This window comes from Eublepharis macularius, chromosome 2 (assembly GCF_028583425.1).
Source record: "Eublepharis macularius isolate TG4126 chromosome 2, MPM_Emac_v1.0, whole genome shotgun sequence".
NCBI lineage: Eukaryota > Metazoa > Chordata > Lepidosauria > Squamata > Eublepharidae > Eublepharis > Eublepharis macularius.
The window spans coordinates 233,103,906-233,129,737 of record NC_072791.1 but is presented as its reverse complement, the minus strand read 5'-3'; the positions used below and the strand labels follow the sequence as shown (position 1 = coordinate 233,129,737).

General features: G+C 47.2%; 1 protein-coding gene across 1 annotated transcript in view; it reads right to left on the bottom strand.

Moving 5' to 3' along the window:
• ICA1L (islet cell autoantigen 1 like) overlaps positions 1 to 25,832 on the bottom strand; it is a 59,050-nt gene that overhangs the window by 16,444 nt on the left and 16,774 nt on the right. The window contains exons 7-9 of the mRNA XM_054970143.1: positions 24,541 to 24,605; positions 22,818 to 22,858; positions 1,136 to 1,375 (exon numbers count right to left, since the gene is read on the bottom strand). Coding sequence (XP_054826118.1) covers positions 1,136 to 1,375; positions 22,818 to 22,858; positions 24,541 to 24,605 — 346 coding nt within the window. The remainder of the gene's footprint in view (positions 1 to 1,135; positions 1,376 to 22,817; positions 22,859 to 24,540; positions 24,606 to 25,832) is intronic.

Genomic DNA, 25,832 nt, shown 5'->3' with positions numbered 1-25,832 from the left:
GATTTCTGAGGAGATCCGTTTGATTGCTCCTTTAAACTTGCACAACACTTTGTACTACCACAGTAATAATTAACAAAACACTTCTTGTCCCAAGAACTAATCATAACTATGCTTATGTACCACTCTTCTAGACAGATTAGTGTACCTTGCAGAGCAGTGAACAAAATCAGTGCTATTATTATCCCCACAATACAGCTGTAGAGCTGGGGCTGAGAGGAGCAGCTGGCCCAAGGCCACCTGCTCAGCTTATGGCAGTAGTGGAATTCAACCAGCAGAGTGCTGATTTCGCAGCCCAACCAGTTAACAACTATACTACAGTGGCATACCAAACCGAAACATGTGGTCGTTGTAGTACATGGTGTACTTCTAAGTGGAATGATGATGACATAACTCTAATTTTCATTAATTCCGCATTCTAAGATAATGCATAACATGTTTCTATAGAACTTATTTCTACAAATAGAAAGCTAACCATCTGACTTCCATTTAGACTAAATCTTCATGCAACAGTTTTATATTAATTGCTCTCATATGCTCCATGGATCGTATTTGTATAGGGTATTAAGAACAAATGAGTTGAGTAAAATCATAGTGAGGATAATGTGCAACTCTTGAAATAATATTTTGAAATAATATTTCAGGAGTGCTGAAGGTATACAAAGTATTGCTTGGAATAAACTAGTTTTGCCCCATGAGTTGCATGGAAGGGAACCCACATCAAGATCCTACATAAGTCAGAGATGGTAATAAGTTCAAGTAACAAATACTTTCAAAATCAGGTTTTCAATCTTTTTTTTAAAAAAATCCAGTTTCCTTATGCCGGAAATCAGTAGAAGCTATCCAAATTACTTCAAAAGATCTTTTGCCTTTAATAATAATAACCCCCCCTAGTCACTCTGGTGTGGTGCTGGGGAGTGCCCTCAAGTCATAGCTGACTCCTGGCAACCCCTAGCTGGGTTCTCATGGCAAGAGACTAACAGAGGTGGCCTGCCCTCGCCTGCCTCTGCAACCCTGGTCTTGGTTGAAGGTCTCCCATCCAATTACCTACCAAAGCCAACCCTGCTCAGCTTCTGAGATCTGATGAGATCAGGCTTGCTTGGGCTATGCAGGTCAGGGCAGTCACTCTGGTACTTACTGCTTAATCCCCCAGCAGCATGAAGGCCTTGCTCAAGGAGCTGTGATGGTAGGAATCCAGAAGGGTTTGCTAAACATTCTGCTTCGGTAGCAGGTGCCTCGATAGGAGAAGCCACACAAAGGCTGTCAAACACATTTTGGTATTCCTGTGCTCTGCTTCCAGTGTCTGAAGCACGGGGACTTGCTATGTTCTCCAGAAAAGAAAACAATTCTTCAGCAGAGTCTGTCGGCAGCAATTCTCCTGAAAGTGATGTTAAACAAAAATATAAGATTTTATAACATCCTTTCCTTGAGACTACTTGAATTTCTGCAAATGTTATCTAACATTTAATTAATATTCAAGCTGTCCTTTGGAGGAAGAAAGCCTCTACATAAAGCTGCTGGGAGAGGTCATCCGGAGATCCTGAGCTGCCACCAACAGGCAGATGTCACTCAGCTCTATCTTGTGCTTCCATCAGATCCCAGGAAGGAGGCGCTGGAACCTGTGAACAGGCGCCTGGCGTTAGTTTTGGAGTGAATGCGGACTAGTAAACTGAGGCTTAATCCCAACAAGATGGAGGCGCCACTGAGGACGGAGTGAAAGGTCTGACCCAGGAATGGGGGTATCTCCTGTTCTGGATGAGGTGGCACTCCCCTTGAAGGAGCAGGTCCGTAGCTTGGGGGTGCTGCTGGACCGGGGCCTCCTGTGGGATAAACGGGGGGCAGCGGTGGCCAGAGGTGCCTTTCGCCAGCTTTGGCTGGTGGGCCAGCTGCTGCCCTTCCTGGACAGGCAAGATCTTGCTGCTGTGATGCATGCCCTGGTAACAACAACTCGATTAGATTTCTGTAAAGTGCTCTACACGGGGCTGCCCTTGAAGACTGTCTGGAAGCTACAGCTGGTTCAGAAGGCTGCAGGCAGAATCCTGACTGGAGAGCATAATAAGGACTATATCACTCCACTCTTACTTCATCTACACCGGCTCCCAATTTGCTTTAAGGCTCAATTCAAGGTGCCAGTATTAACCTTTAAAGCCCTATATGGCTTGAGGCCAGCATCTCTCAGGATCACCCTCTTTCATGAACCTACCCACCCACTCTGGTCATCTTTAGACGCCTTGCTTTGGGTGTCTACCATTTGAGGTTAGGGAGTGGCAACCTGAAAAAAGGGCCTTCTTTCCAAAACCCAGGATTACACTTACCTGTAACTGATGTTCAAGTGGTCACAGGTGCAATCACACATGTGTACTGTGCATGTGTGCGGGCCTGCTGCGGATGGAAACTTCTAGAGCTCTAGAGTGTGACGCGCTCCCCAGCCCTGTTGCACAATAGCTTTTCCCACCTTTTTGGGCACACCTCCTCAATTCTCTCTGTCATCGCTGGAGAGCTCCATCAGTCTGAAAGCAAGAGAGCTCACAGTGGGGCAGGAGGAAAGGTTGTCTGACTGACTTGTGACTACTTGATGAACATCAGTTAAGGTTAAGCATAACTGTAGGGCCAAACTACAAGTGATGAATGACACTTGAACGGCAAGTGTATTCTTCCCTGTTCACTTGCCCTCCACTCAATCCACTTGCCGTTCGAGTGTCATTCGTCACTTGTAGCTTGGCCCTATGTTTTCCTCTTTATGGTCACAGTGCAGTCCCATATGAATGACTAGCAAGCTAATTTACCCTGAAGGATGGTGGGTTTGATGCCCTCAATAAAATAATGACGGTAACACTGCTTTCCCCACAGCTGTGTCTTTATTGAATCGACATCTAAGATGTTGTGTGCAACAAAGATTGTTGAGGAAGTGGGAAAGAGGCATCTGCCAAGCAAGCCTGCGCCCTGCCTGCCATACTCAGTGCTGTCTTTCACGTTGGGGGAGGTGGGGGGACAGATAGTTGGTAGTTCTGCTGTTCTCTTGCTATTTTCTCCGCTATTGCGATCCCGCACTCAGCTGTCTTATCTATAGGTGTGCAGGTGGATGGAGGCGCCTGGGAACCGGCCAAATGACCTTGGAGCCTTGGAGCTTACAACCTCTTCCCCCTTCCAGCTTTTTCCACAAGAGACCGCGTGCCAAAGACTAACAGACTTCTGCTCGAAAAAGGGAGAGAGGAGGGTCTAACTAGCCCGCTGGGCCTTGCCCTGGTATCCCTGGCAGTTGCTTTGCACTGTGCTCTAATGGTGGTAATCTCTTAATAAAGACTTTTAACTCATCCAGCCTGGCCTGATGGAGTCGTCTAGGAGAATCCCCTAGCAGAGCCTGGCAGCATCATGTAAACTCAAGATGAGAGGATAAATAACAATAATATGACTGCTGAAATTCAACATAGTAACTGAGGTAAGTTGGAAAAACAGGGTTTCTCACCTGTAACTGTTGATCGTCGAGTCTCTTCTGTGCAGACACACATTGGGACTGCGCAGGCGCAGGCCAGCCGCGGAAAAGATTTTTCTAGCTTTCAGAGATGTGAAGGGGACGTTCGGATCCACCGCGCATGCGCGTCGGTGTTCCCGCCAATTTTGAATGCATATATATCCGAACGTCCCCGGCATTCCCTCAGTTCACCTGAGCCGCCGGAGAAACTAAGTTAACCAAACACTCACAGCGGGGCAGGCGGGAGGGAATGTGTGTCTGCACAGAAGAGACTCGACGATCAACAGTTACAGGTGAGAAACCCTGTTTATCGTCTTCGTCCTTCTGTGCAGCCCCACATTGGGAGAGTAACTAGCATCTCACCAATGGGGGCGGGTGTGAGTGTCTACTTGAACAAGGACTGCAGGACAGCTGTGCCAACAGCCGAGTCACGTCGTGCATGCACGTCCACAGAGTAATGCCGGATGAAAGTGTCTGCAGAGGACCATGTCGCAGCTTGGCAGACGTCCTGGAGCGGCACCCCTCGCAGGAAGGCAGCAGAAGCAGCTTGCGCTCGAGTGGAATGAGCGGTAACCAACAAGGGACACTGGACTCCAGCATGCTGATAGCAAAGTTTAATCGTAGACACAATCCAGCGAGAGATGGACTGGGCAGAAGCAGGTGAGCCCTTGCGAGGGCCAGAGTAACACACAAACAGGACAGGAGATTTCCTGAAACATTTGGTGCGGTGCAAATAAAACAATAAAGCACGCTTTACATCCAATGTGTGTAGAGCTCGTTCCCCTGGGGATGAGGGCGTTGGAAAAAAGGAAGGGAGGAACACCTTTTGCTGTAGGTGAAATCTTGAGACTACCTTGGGCAGAAACTCCATGCTAGTGTGGAGCATGACAGTACCAGGGAAAAACTGCAGGAAGGGAGGGTCACACCGCAGGGCAGACAGCTCCCCAACACGCCTAGAGGACGTGATTGCCACCAGGAAAGCCACCTTCTGAGTGAGCAAAGGTAGGGGACAAGAAGATAGAGGCTCAAAGGGCTGGAGCATCAGTTGGGAGAGAACCAGGGAGAGACTCCATTGTGGAATGGGATGGGCCCTAGGAGGGAAGGTCTTGAACAGGCCCTTCAGGAACTGCTTGGAAAGCCAGTGAGTAAAAACTGTCTTCCCATCAACCTGCTCATGGAAGGCAGAGATTGCAGCCATGTGGACCTTAACACTGGAAAACGCAAGGCCCTGGGAGCAGAGTTCCAGGAGGTAGTCCAGGATGACAGGAAGCGGGCAATTAAAGGGAGAAACCCCCTTCAGGGCCAACCACCGGGAAAAACGTGACCACTTCCTCTGATAGGACAACCTGGTGAACGGTTTCCGGGCATTCAAGATCACCCCAAGCACTCCAGAAGAGAGGCTCACTCCCGGTTGCCCAGAAGCCAGGCAGTCAGATTCAGTACAGCCACATCGTGATGCCACACCCCGTCCCTGGTTAAGAGGTCCGGGGCGTGAGGCAGGGGGAGGCATCGCCCCTGGGACAGGGAAAGTAAAAGGGGGAACCAATCCTGGCGAGGCCACCGAGGGGCAACGAGGATACAGTGGGTTCGGAAGGCCCTGATCCTGGAAAGAACCTTGTACAGGAGCGGGAAGGGCGGGAAGGCATAAAAGAGCCCTGGGGACCAAGGTATTTGGAAGGCATCCCCTAGGGAGTGGCGGCCAATGCCGGCCCGGGAGCAGAACAGCGGGGCCTGTTTGTTGCGGGCAGTGGCGAAGAGGTCGACCAAAGGCGTGCCCCATGTGCGGAAAACCTGGTCGAGGTAAACCCTGTTTAGGGACCACTCGTGCTGAGGCAGAAACACCCTGCTCAGTGCATCCGCCGAGGTGTTGAGATCCCCGGCAATGTGCACGGCTCTGGGAAGGACGTTGTTGACCATGGCCCAATTCCATAGAGTCGTTGCCTCCTTGCAGAGCTTGAGCGAGACCGTTCCTCCCTGCTTGTTGAGGTAGTAGCAGGCCGTGGTATTGTCCGACAGGACCTGAACCCTCCTGTTCCGAATGGCATCTGCAAAAGAAGCGAGGGAGTAACGGATCGCCCTAAGCTCAAGAAGGTTGATATGCATGGATGCCTCAGATGGGGACCAGATGCCCTGAGCCGAAAGCTGTCCACAGTGCCCTCCCCATCCCAAGTTGGAGGCATCGGTATAAACCGTGACCTCAGCTAGGAAGGGGCCGAAAGGACAACCTTCAGACAGGTTTCCAGGGACAGTCCACCAGGCCAGAGAGCGCAGCACCACCCTGGGGATGGAAAACCTCTGGTGCTGACCCATGGTGAGGGGGTTGTACCTCCGGACAAACCAGTTTTGCAGAGGCCTCATACGCAGGCGTGCAAAGAAAACCACCCCTGTGGAGGAGGCCATAAGGCCCAACAGTGTCTGAATCAAAAGGGCCGTCTGGTACCGGCAATGTATAAAATGCCGGGCTAAAGCGGAAAGCCTGGCCAACCGGTCTGGAGGCAGGTAGGCTCTGCCCAGCAGGGAATCGAAATGGACCCCAATAAACCTAATGGCCATGCCCGGGGCCAGGATAGACTTATCCCCATTAACCACCAAGCCCAACCTAGCCAGCACGGACAAAGTGAGGGCAATATGGGCCTGGAGAGAGTCAGGCGAGGGTCCCACCAGGAGCCAGTCATCCAGGTACGGGTAGATAAAGCAACCCTGGGACCGCAGGTATGCCACTACGGTGGCCATGCACTTCGTGAATACCCTGGGCGCAGAGGCCAGCCCAAAGGGCAATACGGTATATTCATACACAGAATTCCCATACACAAACCGCAGGTATCTCCTGTGGCCCTCAAATATAGAAATGTGGAAGTAGGCATCCTTCAAGTCTAGAATGGCTAGCCAGACGCCCACCTCCAGGAGCTCCATGACCCGTGCCAGGGTTAGCATTCGAAACTTTTCAACCTTCAAATAACCGTTGAGGCCTCTAAGGTCTAAGATGGGCCAGGAACCTCCACCCTTTTTATCCACAAGGAAGTATCTGGAGTAAAATCCCCATGGGGAAGTAGAGACATTGACCACCCGGACAGCACCTTTGTTAACCAACTCCATAACATTATTGTGTAACACAACATCACAACATGTAGAACAACGGGGAGGGAGAGAGAGAGGAGGTGCATCTGTAAACATTAACTTGTAACCATGGGCCACAATGGACAGGACCCAAGTGTCAGAAGTAACACGTTGCCAACAGGGCAAAAAAGGCCGAAGCCTGTCCAGAAACTGGGCAGTAGAGGAAGTGTCCTCGGAGGCCAACAGGGGAGCGTTCAGGCTTAGTCAGAAGACCGAGGGCTTCTGCACCGAGGTCGAAGGCTTGGGTGAAGATGGCTGTTGCCTGCCCTTGGACCGGCCGGAGCGCCTGGAAGAGTGACGCTGCTGGGCTGAATAGGATCGGTGACCGTAGGACTGGCCCGAGAAGAAGCGCCCTTGACGCTGCTGGTAAGGCTGGTAAGGGGCCTGGTAGGATCGGAACCGACCATAACGATACCTCGGACCCGATGACTGAGCTGAGGGGGCGACTCCGAGGGACTTGGCCGTCTGCTGATTCTTTTTCATCAGGGAGAGGGATTCATCCGTCTTCTCCGAGAAGAGCTGGGGCCCCTCGAAGGGGAAATCCTCCACTTTCGCCTTCTTTTCAGGCGGCAGGGCAGTGGACCGGAGCCAGGCGTGTCGACGCAGGACCACCGAAGTCGCCATCGAGCGCGCCGCGGAATCGGCAGCATCCTTGCCCGCTGTCATCTGCTGTTTTGACAGCCGTATGGCCTCTGCCTGAAGGGCCTTCACCAAGTGGCGGCGATCCTCGGGGAGATCGGAAAGGTAAGAGGACAGCCGTTTCCAGAGGAACAGATTGTAGGACCCCATTATGGCCTGGAAGTTGGCAATACGGAATCCCAAAGACGCGGACGAGTAGAGTTTCCTGCCCATGCCATCCAGCTTTCTGCCTTCTCGGTCCGCCGGGGCCGACGAGGAACCGGAACGGAACCGAGCCTGACCCTCCTCAGCCACGATGGACGAGGGTTTCGGATGACTGAAGAGGTACGGGCAATCATCCTGCTTTAAACGGTAGTACCTCTCTACCTTCTTTGCCGTCGCGGACACGGACGCCGGTGTTTGCCAGAGCGCGAGAGCGCTGTCAACAAAATCCTCCACAGGGGGAAACGCCACCGACGCGGGGGACCCGGAATACAGTGCCTCCAGCAGCTTACTCTTGGGCTTGGAGGTCGTGGAGGAGACGTCTATCTCCAGCGCGGCGGCCATCCGCATCATTTGCTCGGAGAATAGCCTGTAGTCGTCATTCGGGGACGATGAACGGGGCCCACCCACGGTGTCATCCGGGGAAGGATCAGAGGCCGCGTCCGAAGAGCACTCTGACGGGGACGCCAGACCTTCCTCATCCTCGGAATCTGAAAACTCCGGCGAGGTTTGCGTCGGAACCGAAGACCGGTGGGCGCTCGGGGCCGACGGACAAGCCGCAGGAACCGACGGTCGCAGAGGCAAGCCAGGAGGTGGAGGAGCGGATGCCGGGAGCCCGACTGGCTGAGCCGGAACGGAAACCACCGGAACCGAAGGATGCTGCAGGAAGGGCAGCGACTGCTGGAACCACGCCACAAAATCCTGCCAGGAGGTCATGTTCCCAATCCCCGCGACAGGCTGGCAAGGGGGCAGAGGAGCAGGCACCGGGGCAGGCCAGCGAAGAGGCATCGGAACCGACGAGGTAGACGGCAATGGAACGGAGGCCTCCGAAGGCGCCGGGGCGGAAGGCAGGGAACGTTCGAATGACTGGAACGGTTCCGTGAAAGACGGGAACGGCACGAATTCCTCGGGAACCGACGGAGGAGGCGTGCAAGGAGGAGACGGGGTGTGGAGACTCACCACATCGTCAGGGATCAGGACCAGTCCAGATGGAGTACCAGGTCGCACAGTCGGAGCCGGGGATAAAGCACGGCCTTTGGCCCTCGATTTCGTCTTGGGCTGAGGTTCCGAAGTAGCCTCTGCGGCCGAGGGCTTGGAGGAGGACTTCGGCTTGGATGCGGAACGCTTCTTGGCCTTCCGGTCGGAAGGACGATCCCCGGAACCGGAGTCAGGTCGGGCCTCCGGAACGGGTTGCCCCGTCGGTTCCGTGGGGAGCTGCTCTGGCGACTTACGAGACGGCGCCGGCGACGGAGCGGCGGAGCGGGGTCTATCTCCCGAAGAGCCCGATGGCTTGGGGGGGAGAAGGTTAGCATCCCACAAGAAGGCACGGAGCCTGGCCTTCCGATCACTCCTTGCCTTCGGAGTGAAGGACATACAGATGGAGCAGCGCTCGACAACATGCCCCTCGCCCAGGCAGATGAGGCAGAGCTCATGGCCGTCCGAGTGCGTCATTTTAGTGCCGCACTTAAGACACTTCTTAAACAAAGAAGTTTGGGACATAATGAACGGTATCTCCCACCGACAAGGGGAAAAAATACCGACCAGAAGAACACGATCCAAAACTCCGAAGAGACGCTGAGAGGATAAACGCTAGACAACAGAACCTTTTCGTACGGCGGCGAAAAAGGAACTGAGGGAATGCCGGGGACGTTCGGATATATATGCATTCAAAATTGGCGGGAACACCGACGCGCATGCGCGGTGGATCCGAACGTCCCCTTCACATCTCTGAAAGCTAGAAAAATCTTTTCCGCGGCTGGCCTGCGCCTGCGCAGTCCCAATGTGGGGCTGCACAGAAGGACGAAGACGATCAAGAGCTACACAGAAGCGTCTGCGACTGAGAGAGAGGCCCCCCTCCCAAGCACCCTGTAAAAAGCAGGAAACCGCCTACGTGGGACTACGCTGTGACCACAAAGATAAACTTTGGAGCTCCCTCCATAGATCAATCTGCCTCCCTCACATTGTCTTCTGCCAGTGAGCGAAGACTTTTTTGTTTTGTTTGGCACATCCCCAGTAACTCTTATTGGTCCTCTTCCCTGTTGTGTTGTTTGTACATTTATATTTTTGTTGAATGGTTTATATTTTTATATAAACTTTGTTCTTTATATATACTTTATTTTAAAAGCTGTTTTAATGTTTGCCACTTTGGGGGGCCCTATTTGAATTTAAAGGAGCCACAGAAATGCTTTTAATAAATAAATCCTTACCAAGTTATTGTCATTGAACTGTGGAAGCAGGGCGAGCATTAAGAGGTATGCAATTCGGCTCAGAAATACCCCCCCAAATAACTATAATTATTTGGATGTATCTGACATACTTGGATAAACCAATATTTACATTACCAAATTATCCAGATATATTCAGGAATATCTGGGAATTGCATTTTAAAGGTTGCAGCAGCTTGCTTCCCCCCACAACTTTTACAGGCTTCCCAGGCAACAGCAGACGGAGGAGGCAGCATTGCTCTGTATTAGTCTGTCAGTGTTTACTTGCTGGCCATATTTTTTATTTTATTTTATATTTCAATTTATATACCGCCCATCCCCAGGGGCTCTGCCATTGCCAGGTCTAGCTACTGCCTTGGTATTTCTGGCTTGCTCGGTTGGATGCTGGGAATCTCTGGTCTGACATTGTGCTCGTGAGATTCTCTGGTTTGATGTTGGTTCTGGTAGCCTGTGTTAGTTCTGTTTGCATTGGAAAGCTTTTGGTCATTGGTTGCTGTTGTGTGTTTGGCTAAGGCTTCCTGTGTCCTGGAGAAAGCCATGGATCCCCCCCCCCACACACACACAGGAAACAATGGAGAGTGGGCTAGCCTGTAGAATTGGACACTTTTGTCCAATTCATTTAAAACCTGGGGGATCTTTAGTGGACAGGCAGGAGTAGGTTCTCTCCAATTTCCGTGAAGTTTACTTGGAAAATGGTCCATCCACCCCTGCCCTCGTCCCGAAATTCCAAATACTATACTAGTATTTTTGGAACTGATTATTTATGGTATTCCGGATACCAAGATATGAATAATACCATTTTTTTGTTGCACACCCGATCTAACTTTTTGTCCCCACTAGTGAAGGAAGTGCCTTCCAGTTCTTGCCCTGCCTAATTTGAGACAGCAGGGTTTTTGAGAAGCAATGTGCCAAGTTTTTGCAGTATAGCTCCCCACCCCCAGACAGGGTTTTAATTTTAAGAGAACAGAAAAAATTCAAAAAATAGTCAAACGGTGCAACAGCCAGGCAAATTATCACCAGACTAGATTTCTACCAGCCACTAATGTTGAAGTCCTGGAAAGAGGTTGCAGGAGTATCTGAAGACTCCCCTACAAGAGAGCACAGAAAAATTCTTCTGCCAGTAACACAAAAGGGGAAAGACAGACACTCCTGAGCCACCGTAAAGCATGGCAGGAGGTTGTTTTGGCATCCGTTCCACCTGCCCTCAAAGAAGCCACTCTGCCAGCTCCCAGGAACAGCTCCGTTCAACCTAGACAACATAAGCAGTAGGTACAACTTGAGGAGCAAGGGCCCACCCAAAAGTAACACCTTACTCCATCTTAGTCCATCCTCAGACTGGAGGGTGTAGTTTTCTGGCACAACTTCAAGGTGGTTATCTTCTAAGATACCCCCTCTTCCCCCCTCTCATTGGATGAAAAAGCCTGCGGGAAGTGCTGCTTTGAACTTTGGTGTGCTCCGAATATTTACAGAGCTTACCAAAGCAGCTTAAATACCCGAACCGGCTTGCTGCTTCGGGTTTATGGTTATTCTGGTTTTTCCCACTTTAGGTAAACCCAAAGCAGGAAATCCGAATCTTTTTCGGGTGCACACCCCTACAACCCTTTTTATTCAGCACAGCAAAGGCATGACCTTGGGGTGATCATAAACATACATCCCAGTAAGTTCCTCAAATTAACGAAGACATTTCAGAGGGTGAGGAGCATGGAGAGGTCAGTTCTGATGCTATTAGCTCACTTTCCACAATCCACAACAGCCTGCTGATATCATATGGATAAGGCGTCAGATCAGTACCCCAGAACACAGCTGAGGTCCCTATTACAGCACCTCCAGGGTGCACTGAATTTCTATTTCTTAGTTTGGTCTCTCCCAAGGTTTGGAATAAAACATTCCAGGGGGACCATCAGCACTCCAAGGTACTTCCTGCATCACAAAGGGGAAGCAGGTCCATCAAACAGGAGAAACCTGCCCAAGAGCCTATTCCCCCCTTCCCCTCCAAATTCATAATGATGTCTAAGCCATTTGATTTCTTTATAGTCTTAATGCATGAAAGGATCTGACAGGAATCACCAATTTCCCCTCCTTCGATGTAATTTTTCCTGCCCAGCTGTTATCCTTCAAATCTACCAATAAAATCTAAACTGTTTGCCCCAGTTGAGGAGCAACTTATGATTTAAACATTCTGGGGTATAAACATAGCCCTAGTGCCAGTACATTGTGGCAGCCTCCTCCCCTCCCCAATTCCTCCACGACAGTCCCTGTGAATCAGGACAAACCCCCTGGGGGCTGGTCCCCGTCTCCATTTGACTCCTTTCCGTTCCTTCCCATCAAACCTTCCAGGTCTTCTGCATCAGCACAGGCTTGTATGTCTTATTTGCCCTTTTTATTTTAGACTATGTTGGTTACCTGTTAGGATTAGTTATTTTAGAGTTTTATTGTGTGTGCATGCATGCTTGCAGGCAAGTATAGATTCTTACGTGCCTCTCACTATTCCTGTTTTATAGTCTTTTAAATTAAGAAAGGTTCCTAGGAACCTCCCCACACTTACCCAGCACTTTATTCAAATTCCAGTACCCTGGTATACATAGGCAGTGGTCCCTTTAATAAAGTTTGCCCAGGGGCATATGTGTATATACTAGACACTTAAGGGGGGCACCTCTGGAATCAACAGGGGCGCACGGGCACAGCAGCCGTGTCCTGGGCAAGGTTTCACTTCAAAGGCTGCTCCAGAGGCTTCCACTTCACATTTTTTTAGCCTGACACTTAAAGGGAAGACAGGGGCCAAGCAAGCCTCGTGGGAGAGGGCGTTCCAAGGCTAAGGGGCCACCAAAGGAAACTGCTGTCTCTGGTTGCTGCTGTCCTCACGTCTGCAAGGAGGGCACAGGGAGACGGGGGGGTTTCGGAAGAGGATCACCAATAACCCGGTGGTTTCATTTTGGACCAAATGAATTTTTCAAACAGTTTTCCAAGGCAGTCACACATGCAGTGCATTGCAGTAATCTAACCTGGGTGTGATCCGACCATTGATCACTGCAGCCAGATCACACTTTTTGAGGGAAAGGCCATTGCTGGCCTATCAGCCAAAGTTGATAAAAGGCAGTACATGTTGCAGAGAAGAGTCAGCCTCCAACTGTAGGCCAGGATCCAGCAGCATCCCCAAGCAATGAACCTGCTCCTTTGGGGTGGGGGTGGGAAGTCAAACCTCTCCTATGGCTGGCTGACTCCTTGTTCCTCAAGCTGCTTTGTCATTGACCAACAGTACTTCAGTCTTGTCTGGACCGAGCTTCAGTTTATTGGCCCCTTATCTATCCCATTACCTTCAGATGATAAGGAGAAAAGAATCTAGCTACCGTTCTCATACTTGTGGCACTGCACTCAATCCCCAAACACTCTTCCGGTGACTTCATGAAGATGTTAAAAGGTATGGAGGACAAGATGGACCCCTGTGCAAACACACAGCATAAATGCCATAGGGGTAAGTAGTAGAATCAATCAGTCAAGTAAAAGCAGTCACATTTAATTTTGAGTTTCCTTCCACTTACGCTCTAACCATCTGTCTGCTATTTCATGACCTTAAGATTCTCAGTAAAAGCCAAGAAGCATTCTGGGCTCTACAGAAGGGAAGACGGCTCTCCTGAGCAACTGTGTCCACTGTCTGGTCAGGTAGCCTTCCAGATCCATCAGCCTTCTGGGGTGAACCATCCATAACAGATGCACTTGTGGAGGTTCCCAAGTGTCCATGAGTCTAAACCTCAGCAGCTGTTGCTGTGGTGGAAACTGGGCTGTGGCACCATCAGCATCCCTGCCACCATACAGGTGGTGCTTGCGCCCCAGGCCACTGCCAGCTTGGCCACTCTCCCTTGATTGGACCACCTTTCAAGGTCATTTGCATATGCGGGTTGATTGGGGCTCATAAGATTCCACACCTCATCTCCCCCCCCCCCCTGCCCTCAGAGACAGTTGGAACACAGAGGTCATTTGCGTATGTGGCCTGATTGGTCCTCGCCCCCCACATTCTAAACAGACTGAAGTTGCTATTGGGAATCATTGAATGTGTCCTGAGGTCAAATGCACCTCCCAGTCTTCCCCTAAAAGTTCACTAGGGTTGCCAACTCAAAGAAAAAAAAACACACAAACCAAAAAATGTTACATAGCCATAAGTATTATAACTGGATTTAAAGTAGTTAATTACTGTAGAAAAGCATGGTATCAAGTTAGGCTAGTCCCTAATATGAGTATAATATTTAAAGGGTTTACTTTTAATTTAATTTTACCCTGCTGAATTAGAGCGAGAAAAACCTTTTCACCAATGTTTCTCGTTGCTTGTAACAGGCGATAACCCTTTGTCAAATCCTTATATGGGACTCTCATTCTTTTCCATTTTTTGCCACGTGTCTTTGAGAAGCCAGAAAAAAAATACCCTACATTCTCTATAGACATGAAACTATGCTGGAATTTTCCATCTTCCTTGACTGTCCTTTATAGTGCAACTCTAAACACTGTTACATCCTTCTAAGCCTGTTGACTTATAAGTCTGTACCTTGTTTAGGATGTCATTGTTAAGCTTTTTCTAATGGATGTGCTTAATGCTTCTGACACATACCATTAAAACGAATAATACAATGCTTAACCCAATATTTTCTGTGGATTTTGTATGCATTGTTTAGTAAAAAAAAAAACAGGTGGCAACTGCAGTCATTTCTGGCATTTGCGAATTTATACAGATCCTGTATCCAAAAGAGTCCAGTAGCACCTTTAAGACTAACCAATTTTATTGTAGCATAAGCTTTCGAGAACCATGTTCTCTTCATCAGATGCATGGAGGGCAGAAGGAAACTGGCCAAATATAGAGGAGGAGGGGGGAGGGGGGGGGAGGAGGAGAGACAAAGAGAACCGTGTCAGATTTTGTCAGATGCATCTGGCGGGGAGGACTGTGGTTATCGAGGGCTTGTGCTGCAGTGCTGCTGAACTCTTTTTGATTTTGCTACTACAGACTAACACGGCAAACTCCTTTGAAACTTTACACAAGCAAACTGATCCCCACACCAAAAGGAGCTGTCTGCATCTCCATATCAAAGGAGTTGTTTACATCCCCCTCTCCTCCTCCCCCCTCCCCTCCCCTCTCCTCCTCTATATTTGACCAGTTTCCTTCTGCCCTCCATGCATCTGACGAAGAGAACGTGATTCTCGAAAGCTTATGCTACAATAAAATTGGTTAGTCTTAAAGGTGCTACTGGACTCTTTTTGATTTTGCTACTACAGACTAACACGGCTAACTCCTCTGGACCTGTATCCAAACTTTCTTAAACAACCGTAAGTCAAAATGTTATTGCTATTCTTTATTTTGTTGTTACAAGCTTGTTCTCTATCTTATTCTTCGTTTATATTGGGTTCAGTTGGAAACATGCTATGTCTGTTACCTTTTTGTTTTCCTACCCAACTGGAATGAAATTTTGTAGCCATGGGATCCTGCCTGCTAAATTTCAAGCAGATAGTAGAAATCATCTATATTATAATCAATTAAAAGCAAAATGCATTTCAGATTGTAACAGAATGCTAGGACCTTTAACTCCTCCCAGTATAGCAGATTAAAGTACATGAAAAGAAAAAAACTGTACACTTGCCAATAAAAATAAGAATGAAAACAAGAATAACTGAGATCCTTTGAGTGCAAGAGGGGACTGAACCCTGAGCACCAACTATCCCAAGGTGAGTCTAGATTCCACTATCAAGACAGACCCTTCCTGGTAAATTCTAATGATCTGGTCTCTGTTGGTGTGGGAGGGAATCCAAGCTGAGACGCTGAACAACAGTATGTGCATCCTGTAGGCAGACTGCTGTCAAGTCATAGCTGACTTACGGCGACCCCTGGTGGGGTTTCCATGGCAAGAGACTAACAGAGGTGGTTTTCCATTGCCTGCCTCTGCAACCCTGGTCTTGGTTGGAGGTCTCCCATCCAATTACTAAGGCTGACCCCGCTTAGCTCACCTCAGTGGGTGGCTAAATTGCTGCCATATACTTTTATGAGGACAGGACTTACTGGAACACTCTCTGCCCGAAGGCTCATGCCTGTTTGCATATGTTGTAGTGCCAAATAAAAGAAGAAATTGATATCTGTGTGATGGCTGTACATATTTCCTCAAGAGATGCTTGAGTACTGAAGGCTGTTGATGTAATGGCTGTCCTTGTGGAATATCTGTTGGGTGCAGGCAAAAGCTGGACTTCATAGGGTATACAGGACTTGACCAGCTTCTCTTGGGGTCCTTTGAGAACTTGGCTGCCATTATGGATGGATGGATGGAAGGAAGGAAGAACACAAAAAGGAACCCAGTCTTTCTAAACTGTGCTGTCCTTCAATATAGAGACAAAGACTCCTATGGACAGCTAGCTTGTACCACTCTTTCTCCCTGTGATGTTGTGGATGAAGGCAGGAGGAAGATAAGTTCATTTCTTTGGATTTAGGAAGATTGCATAAGCTAAAGAAAGAAAGGGAGGATGTAGATGCATAACTACATAGTCATTACACAGTCATTACATAGTCATACATATTCCTTATGGACCAGTATGGCATCGAGTTCCAAGACTTACCTTACTGTTGTAACGACCACTAAAAAGGCTACTTAGAAAGGACAGATGGTGTAAAGACATGGACCCATATGGATTCAAAATGTGCTTTGTTTAATGCTCTTATAATCTTGTGAAGGACCCAAGAGGGGTGTCTAAGGATACATGAAGGACTGAGAAGAGATGTTCCACATAGGAACCATTTAATATCTGGGTGTGAAGATAAGGATTCTGATCCTTTGGAAAATAGAATGAGAAACGGAGAGCTGGCATCTTAAGGTGTTTGGCCTGAGGCTCTGATCTAGGCCAAAATGGAGAAACCCCAACTTTTCCTGGCTGCCCATAGAGATGTAAAATGCTTACTGTGGCGGCACCATTGTTTAAATGCGTTCCAGCTCACCTCATACAAGCAATTCATAAAAGTCCAACATGAGGTTAGAATAGTAGTGATGACTGGGTCAGAGTATCCATGTATTTCCAGCAGTTACTGCTTAATATCTAGGCAGAGCAGATGAGCCAAGATGGATCTGGGTGGACAAAGAGGCCTTGGTGAAACAGAACAAGACTGTAAGCATCAGCCATGATGTATGAGAAACCATTTTCTAAATGGAAAAAACAAACTTACGGTTTGATAGGCTCTCGCTGGTTTAATCTCTTATTCTTCCTAAGTTTCTGTTTCTGTTCAGATCCCTCCCTGTTAAAATACTTCCAAGAAAATTACAGCTTTGGCCAAGGGCTCTCAATGAGTTTATTTGGTCTGGTCGCAAACCAAGAGTTGGGTTTCGGACGTTACATCGGCCCTCTGGTTTAGGTGGTGTTGACCTATAAAGCCCTATGCGGACTGGGCCCAGCATACCTTCGGGACCGCCTCTCCCCATATGTTCCCCGGAGGTCGCTTCGATCAGCCACTAAGAACTTGCTGATGGTCCCTGGCCCCAGGGAGGTCCGCCTGGCCTCTACCAGAGCCAGGGCCTTCTCAGTTCTGGCTCCAACCTGGTAGAACTCTTTGTCTGAGGAAACTAAGGCCCGGCAGGATTTGTTATCTTTCCGCCGGGCCTGCAAGACGGAGATGTTCCACCGGGCATTTGGTGGGGGCCAGGCTGTCCTCTCGCTGGCCATACCACTGAAGACCTTCCACCACCCATTCAGGACAATGCTGCATTTTAATATTTAATATTCTACACCCGCCAATTTTAATGGTTTTTTATACGATGTTTTAATGTTTTTATAATGTTTTTACTGTTTTTAATTTGTTGTCAAACCGCCCTGAGCCCGTCTGACGGGGAGGGCGGTCTAAAAATGTAATTAAACAAACAAACAAACAAACAAACAAACAAATAAATATCAAGCTGCCTCTTCTTTGGCTCCATTGATTCAAGCTTTAAGACTGAACCCAGCAGAAGCCTGGATCTCTGCAGAAAGTTTCTTTTCTTCACCACTTTCCTTACCAGTAACCATCTGGTCCTCAGCTAAAAACAGGCCAGTTATGACTTCCTCCAATTCCCTCTTAGACAACATGCTGAACACCTGGGATAAACATAGGAAAACCTTCGCTCCAGGTATCTCCCCCCTAACACCTTTCATTAACCAAGATTGGTTTCCCCTAGGAAAGGATTTAAGTGAGTTTAGGGAATGGAAAGACTCTGGGTTATTGTTGATTATTAATTGGATTGAAAATGGGACAATTCTAGATACATCTATAGTGGAAGGAAGATGCAGAATTAGGATATCTTGGTTTAGATATCTTCAGCTGAAACATCTGTTCACCAAGCTGATCAGGTCCAAGGATTTGCTTCTACCCCTAACTCCTTTTGAGGAAATGATTTGGAGTGGGAATGATGGTAAACAGGGTAGGATTTCAACCCTTTACAAATTATTATTAAGGGTGACACATAAAGATCCTCTGCCATACCCCCAAAAATGGTCTGATTCTTTAAAACGGATTTTCTTGGAATCTGATTGGCAACAGATACGGAACTCCCAATAAATCTAGTTGTTGGAATATTAAACTCCAATTTTACAAGCTATTGCCCAATTGGTATTTAACGCCACATAAACTGAATCAGATGAATAGGTCATTGAGCCATCTATGCTGGAGATCTTGCAAGCAGGAAGGCACAGTCCTACATATGTGGTGGGAATGCCATTTCATTCAGGAATTTTGGAGAGTGGTTCACAAAGAGATATCCAACATGGTGGGTCTTTCGTTGCCATACTTCCCAGAATTTTTCCTATTGGATTTTTGGCCCGACTCTGTGCTAGATAGGAACACCAGATCTCTTGTTTCAACATTAGTTGTCTCTGCTCATCTGGTCATTGCTGGGAATTGGAAATCCCTCATAGGCCCATTGCTAAAAAAATGGTACCAGAAAATCTGGGAGCAATATTTGATGGGTAGGATTATGCACAATCTGTTTTTGGAAACTTGCATATGGTAGTCCCTTTACTGGAATATGATGAAATATGGAAACCAGTTTTAGATGTTTTAAATGCCAAAGAAGTAACCCCCCCAATGCAACAAAGTTTAAATGCTTATTTATTGTAATTCTTGGGTTTTTAATAATTTGCCAAGAGTTGTATTGTCGAAGGCTTTCATGGCCGGAGAACGATGGTAGTTGTGGATTTTCCGGGCTGTATTGCCGTGGTCTTGGCATTGTAGTTCCTGACTACAATGCCAAGACCACGGCAATACAGCCCGGAAAACCCACAACTACCATTGCCAAGAGTTGTTTTGATCATTTCTTTTATGGTTTAATTTTAATTCCTTTCTTGTTTGTATTTTATGGTTTTATCATTTCCTGTATTAAATCTTTTTCTTTATTAAAAAAAAAGACCAAAAAAATGGATGAGAAACCAGCTGCACCAGGTCAGAAAGGCCTCTTCAGGTGGCTGATTCTGCTGGCAAGGCATACCGCCGGCACATCGACCAACTGCGGCGGTGCTGGCCGCCACAGAAGCAGGGGCACAAGGGGACTCTCCCTTTCGCTCCGTGGAGGTGAGGGCTGAGACAGCCCCGAGGATCACGGGAACTGGCTACCTGAGGACAACCGAAGCCTACAGACAACGTCAAGCAGCACAGGTGCTGCTGCAGTGGATCCTGCCACCCCTGCACCAGAGCCAGCAAAGGACATTGGGCTCCTGGTTGCAGGAGACCCAGCACAGAAGGTTTGCACAGGTCTCAGAGGGCTCGCCAGCCACCAGCATAACTCGGGATTATGTCTGGAGTGGGGCATCCCAGTCATAGGGGAAGGGGTATTATGTATTGGGCTAGCTTCAGGTAAAGCTAGGCTCCTCAGGTCTGAAATCCTATTGGGTAGTAATTAGCAGCAGCCAATCAATTCTCTGGGATGCAGGCCAACTGCTGTTTGGTAAACAAGTTGTGTTGTATTCAGGGCATACAAAGGAAGGATCCTGGTTGCATGTGTTCCTATTGCTGGGTCACTGAAAAGGGGCATAGTTTGGGTGTATATATCTGGCTCTTTTGGGAGCATGGTGATTAATTGTATTTGCAATAAAGATGTTCTCATGAGATGAAATTATTGCCTGGCTGAAATCACTATGGTTCGAAATCACGAACTTAATACTGGCGACAAAGGTGGAATATAAGGCGGGTATGCAGCCCCGCAGCCTGAGTGCTAAGAGCGGAATCACTTCAGACGGGTAGGCAGCCCCACGCCACAGAGCTGAAGCATGCACCGGCGAGGAATTGTCGCCTCGCTCAGGTCAGCACTCACTCCTCCGTCCAGAGCATGTCCTCTATGGCTGCCACGGGCCACTTCAAGCCGTTCGACACAGCCTTGGAGGACTGGGAGTCCTACATAACAAGGCTCGAGTTCTACCTCAAGGCAAACAAGCTAGAGAAGGCAGAGTTGCAGAGAGCTACGTTCTTCAGCATCTTTGGACGGTCCATGTTTGATATCGCCCGGGCACTGGTGGCACCCACACAGCTCCAGACAATGGTGTTCAGCAGGATTAAAGACAAGCTCCAAGACCACTTCTCACCACAACTGTCTGAAATTGCAAGCTAGCATGCATTCTACAAGAGAGACCAAGCCCAAGGCGAGTTAGTAAATAACTTCATCACAGCCCTCCAGCAAGCGGCACGACAATGCAACTTCACAGACCTTGAGACGGCGCTCTGGGACCAGTTAGTATGCGGACTGCGAGGTGAGAAGCTGCAGTGGCGGCTGTTTGCGAAGAAGGAACTCACATTTAAAGAGGCTCTCGAGGAGGTGCTAACGGTGGAATCGGCCACCTCATAGGAAATGGGCCCCATGATTCTGGTGACGGTTGCGGGAACAGACCAGCCCGTTCCTGAAGTTCTTTGTGTATACAAGGTCGCCCGGCTGGAATGCCCTGGGCGGGTCTGGCGCTCCCGCCTCCCGCTTTGTGTCTGGGGCAAAGTCCTGATGAAGATGATCCAAGAAGGTGATCAGCCTTCGCCCCATTAGCAATTCAGCAGAGCTCCAGCCTGTCGTGGTGTGTGGAGTGATATGCTACCACAGGAGCTCCGTCAGCTGCTGGCTAAAGTCCCCGCGCCCAAGCTTGCGCAGCGAGTCCTTTGCAGACTTCACCATGCATTCTGCTTGCCCATTAGTGGAGGGATGAAAGGGTACCGAGGTTACGTGCCTGATGGCGTTGTTATCCAGGAACATCTGGAACTCTTGCGACATGAACTGGGCAGTGTTGTCTGACATGATAGTGTCTGGTATTCCATTGTGGCGAATAAGCACCGCAGGCCATGGATGACAGTCTCCGATGTCATGGCCGACACAGGGATTACTTCCAGCCACTTAAGAGTATAAATCAACGACGACCAGGAATGTGTGCCCTTGGAAAAACCCAGCAAAGTCTATGTTCTTGCTGGCGGGAGGTGTATGGCTGGAACTCTGGTTCTGCTTTGCCAGCCGGCCATCCCCTCCACTGGAGGTAGCCAAATGACCTCTGCTTTTGTGGATTTAATTTTCCTGAGGACCCTTGTCAGCAGGCTTTGATGTCTAATCCCAAGTGAGGGTATCTGCTCCCTGTTCTGTTTTAAGGGAAAACTGAAAAGGAAACCAGAGACCTCATGGCAAAGGACAGGAATGATCCCCTTTGGATCATTAGAAAGGCTTTGATATTGCATGCCCATTCTGTGATGTTTAGGTTTTGGTGGCTGAGCCAGTCTGCCCTAGGGTAATGGATGCTGCTGATAGACATGCATGATAAATCAAGTTGCTCTCACCCACCTGAGAAAAGAAGAGACTGATATCCATGTGATAGCTTTACAAATTTCCTCAAGGGGTGCTTGAGTAGTTGGTGATTAGACCACATTCCTCTGACAGCAGTTATGTGCTTTTGTACTCATGTTGTCTGTCTTGATTAGGAAGTGATTGCCTGACAGGTGGTGATGGAAAGCTTCCACGCACATATATGAAACTGCCTTACACCGAATCAGACCACTGGTCCATCAAGGTCTGTACTGTCTCTTCAGTCTGGCAGTGGCTCTCCAGAGTCTCAGGCTGAGGCCTTTCACCTCACCTGCCACCTGGTCTTTTTAACTGAAGATGCTGAGGATTAAACCTGGGATGTTCTGCATGCCAAGCAGATGCTCTGCCTCTGAGTCATGCCCTTTCAGGGCAAGGTTTACTGCCGTGCACTCAGGCCTATTTATGTTGTGGGATGCTTCCAGACTGGTTCATTGTCCTTGAACTGTCCTGTCTTCCAGATAAGCTGTTCAGTTGGGTATCTGGCATTTGTAGTGAGGAAGCGCTGGGAAACCAGTATCCCTCATCCAAGGGAAGGAAGGAAGGAAGGAAAGGTTTCCATTTTAAAGGCAATTAACATTCTAGATTTCAAAAAAGGGAGACAACTGTCAATCCTAGATAGCGGGCAGAAGAACAGAATGGATACAGGCAGGACTTCGGCATGCCAAGAAAGGCAGGTGAAGATGGTGTGCTGGGAGTGGCACAGATCTTGAATTTGGCACCCTCCAAAAGCAGACAACATTACAAAGAGGACAGAGTTGATGCTTTGACAGATTCCAATACACTGGTAACTACAATAACAAAGCAAGTGATTGAGAAATATCCAGGATCTCATGAAAGGTACTCAAGAAAAGCAGAACACTGATCCTCCTTATAAGGCTCTCAAAAAGCCCTCCCAGATCACTAAGATGATTAGTGATTAGTAGAGATATAGTACACAGAAACCAATCGCGCAATCTTAATCAGTGGTGAAATCAACAGATGTTCTGCTGGTTGGCAAAAATCTGCTCCTTTACTCTTTCCCCTCTCTCATTCACTCTGCCTTGTCAAACTGAAACAGCATCAATAAGGTGTCAAAATACTGAGGATTAATGTTACATCTTGAATTCACATGTGGTGGTATAACTATATTAAGGGAAAGGGTTATTTTGTCCAAGTTATCATCTAACTGCATATCCCTAAATGCAATGGATATCAGGTACCTGATCACACCAATAAAAGTATTCCTTAGATAAAAAGACTAGTGACCTCAATGTGCATTCGGACTAAACTCTGTACAATAAAATTAGTAAGGATACCAAGTGGACAAGATTAGATTTACTTTTACTGCCTCCAAAGAAATCTCAATCATTTTCTTACCTGAGAAAGTAGGAGAAGCATCTTCAGTCTGCAAAGGCAACCTTGAGATTAAAAATGAAGTCATGTTGAGTTTTGTGGCATAAGAAGCACTGATACAGTAGGATCACTGAGGTCTACTTTTTCTTGTAAGATATGCTTTGACATGTTTACTCCACTTATTTCAATATGGTAACACTAGCAGAAATTAGATGCCTCTAATCTCTGGTTAAAATCCAGAGTTAGAGAGTTTTTAAATCCCTAAATAAGCCATTTTACATACCTAATAGAAGGGATTTTATTTATGGTCATAGTTTGTAGGTAAATTGATCAACGTGAATTTGTTACAATCTTGGAATTAATTTCTTTGGAAAATATGTAACATAATTGCCACTTTAGTCCTAGAGACACATCTAGTTGCAAACAAACCCATTAATAATCCAATAAAACAGAATAAAAAACCCACAATCTGATGTCTAGATAATATAAAATATAATATAAATATAATATGTTTCATTAAGTACTAAAGTAGATTTAAGTTCAGGGGCACCTTAGAGTCCAACAAGATTTTGGGTGTAAGCTTTTGAGAGTCAAAGCTCCCTTTTTCAGATGTTTGATTCTTAAAAGATTACACCCTGAAAAATCTTGTTGGTCTCTAAGGTGCCACTGGACTCAAATCCTGCTGTTCTACTGCAGGCCAACATGGCCGCCTACCTGAAATTAAGTATTATGTGCTTTTTAAAAACTGAACGTCTACAGCCCAAGTTCTGCAGCCAATTTATGTGGTTCAGAATGTAAACTGAATTCTGTAGCTTTGTACATCAGGGGAAAGAGGGGCACTGCAGTGATGAAGATCCAGGAAAAAGAATATTGTGGGTAAAAAAAACTTTTTTGAAATGTGTATTTATTGATGGCATTCCACTCTCCAAAAAAGGCAATCTACATATTCATTGAGAATAAAACAACAAAAAAAGTTGCCTTGGTGTCTCCAGCTTACAAACAATCCTTTAGGGGTTTGTTCTTAAGCCAAGAACTACACATGGTATTAGTTGCACAGCTTCTGCCCCAAACAGCAACTGCATGTTTAATTCCACTCAGTAATGTCCAAGACAACCTACTCATGTCACTGTGGTGAATGTACCTCTGGTGGAAGGTAAGGAGAAGGAATGCACAACAACTTGTGTCAGGACGTGAGCTGTCCTAGTCATTATTCACAGGTAGGGATGAATTACATTTGTGGTTGCTGGTCATGGCGGCAGCGGCACCTGTCATGTAGTGTGCACCTCCAGCATTCTCTTCCGTGCTACCGACACACCTATTATTTTGACCAATATTTCAAACTGATTGGAACAATCAAGCATTCCCCCCCCCCATATAAGGACATATCTATAAACTCCAGCCAAAATCTTCTAAAATACTCACACATTATGGACATCTTCTGTATGTATGCAGCAGTTATTGATTTCACAATAGTGTGAAATATTTTCATTGCTGGTATCAATATTTTCCTTCCTATTTTATACAGAAAACCTGTAACTTGTTTTGCTTCCATGTGATCGTGTGTGTGTGTGTGTGTGTGTGTGTGTGTGTGTGTGTGTGTGTGTGTGTGTGTGTGTGTGTGTGTGTGTGTGTGTGTGTGTGTGTGTGTGTGTGTGTGTGTGTGTGTGTGTGTGTGTGTGTGTGTGTGTGTGTGTGTGTGTGTGTGTGTGTGTGTAATCTGCCATTTAAAGTTTCCTGTTGCACCTACCTATCAAGGTTGGCAGAAACAACATCTTCCTTATCTTCTGCAGTAGATTGGTTAGATGCCTGCAACTGCATAAATGTTTTTTAAAGAGAGTAAAGGTTTTGTCTTTAGTGAAACTTCTTTAAAAAGACTTATATATCCTGTTCTTGAGAGTGATCTTTAACACTAGCATCTTAAATAATTATTTTGCTAGTTTTTCAGCACATGTATCATAATTTGTCAGGTGACAACACTCTACACAAAGTAAGCACATTTTAAAGTTTGTTTTGTAACTAGTAAAGGTTACTAACATTTTTTTAAAAATCAGAACACCACTATTCAAGAATAACAGATCATGGAAAACAAGCATGCTGAATAGTGGAGACAGAATGCCCTGTTTCTTAATCCTATGTCTTATGGATGGACAAAGGAAAAGAAAGAGCCCTTTTTCCTCTAGAGTTAATGAATCACTGGAGCGCTCATGGGAAAGGCAAACTGAATCTACAAGCTACATCTTAAGATTCTTCAGATCTTATTGTATTTTATCACTGTCACGGCTATTGCTCCCTTCTCCCCCTCCCAAGTAATGTACTCATAAATTATAGAGGCTCTCTAGATTATTATTTTCTGTAGAGATTTTACGGTTCCAGCAAGATGTTAATCACTAGAAGAGATTCTTGTAGATGTACAAAAAAGTTGCAACCCAAATGATATGAAAAAAATAATGTTATAGCAGTTACAGTGTTCCAAACTGATTTGCTACTTTCCTTATGGGAAAACAAGCAATGTCCTAAGTGAACACAAGAACTTAAGGTTGCTTTGCACATTACTGTATTTTAGGTATACATATTATACATAAACTACATTTTATAGGCAGACATGCGGGCACAACCTAATATGCGTTTGAAAAAGAAATCATGCTATGATGACATACATTCATGCTGCTCCCCCCCCCCCCACAAATAGGGAGAGAGAAATATATTAATGTGAGAGCGTCACGTCACGCTGCGTTTTACTGCAGGTGGGTGGTGCCCTCCCCTCTTTCATAATGTACAGCTGGGGCCAACACCTGGGCATAGTTTCAACGTCACACTTCAAAATGTAAACAGACACCTCAATGTCATCCCTGTTAAGTGTTTTTTCAATTGCAATACTGTGTGCAACGTGTGAAACGATCCTTACCTATATGCAAATTATGCTTCAGTCAGAAGGGAGGCTAAGCGCCAAACTACAAGTGACGAATGCAAGTGAACAGACTTGTGTGTATTCCTCTCCCTGTTCACTTGCGTTCACGTAGTGATCAAGTGAAGCGCAAG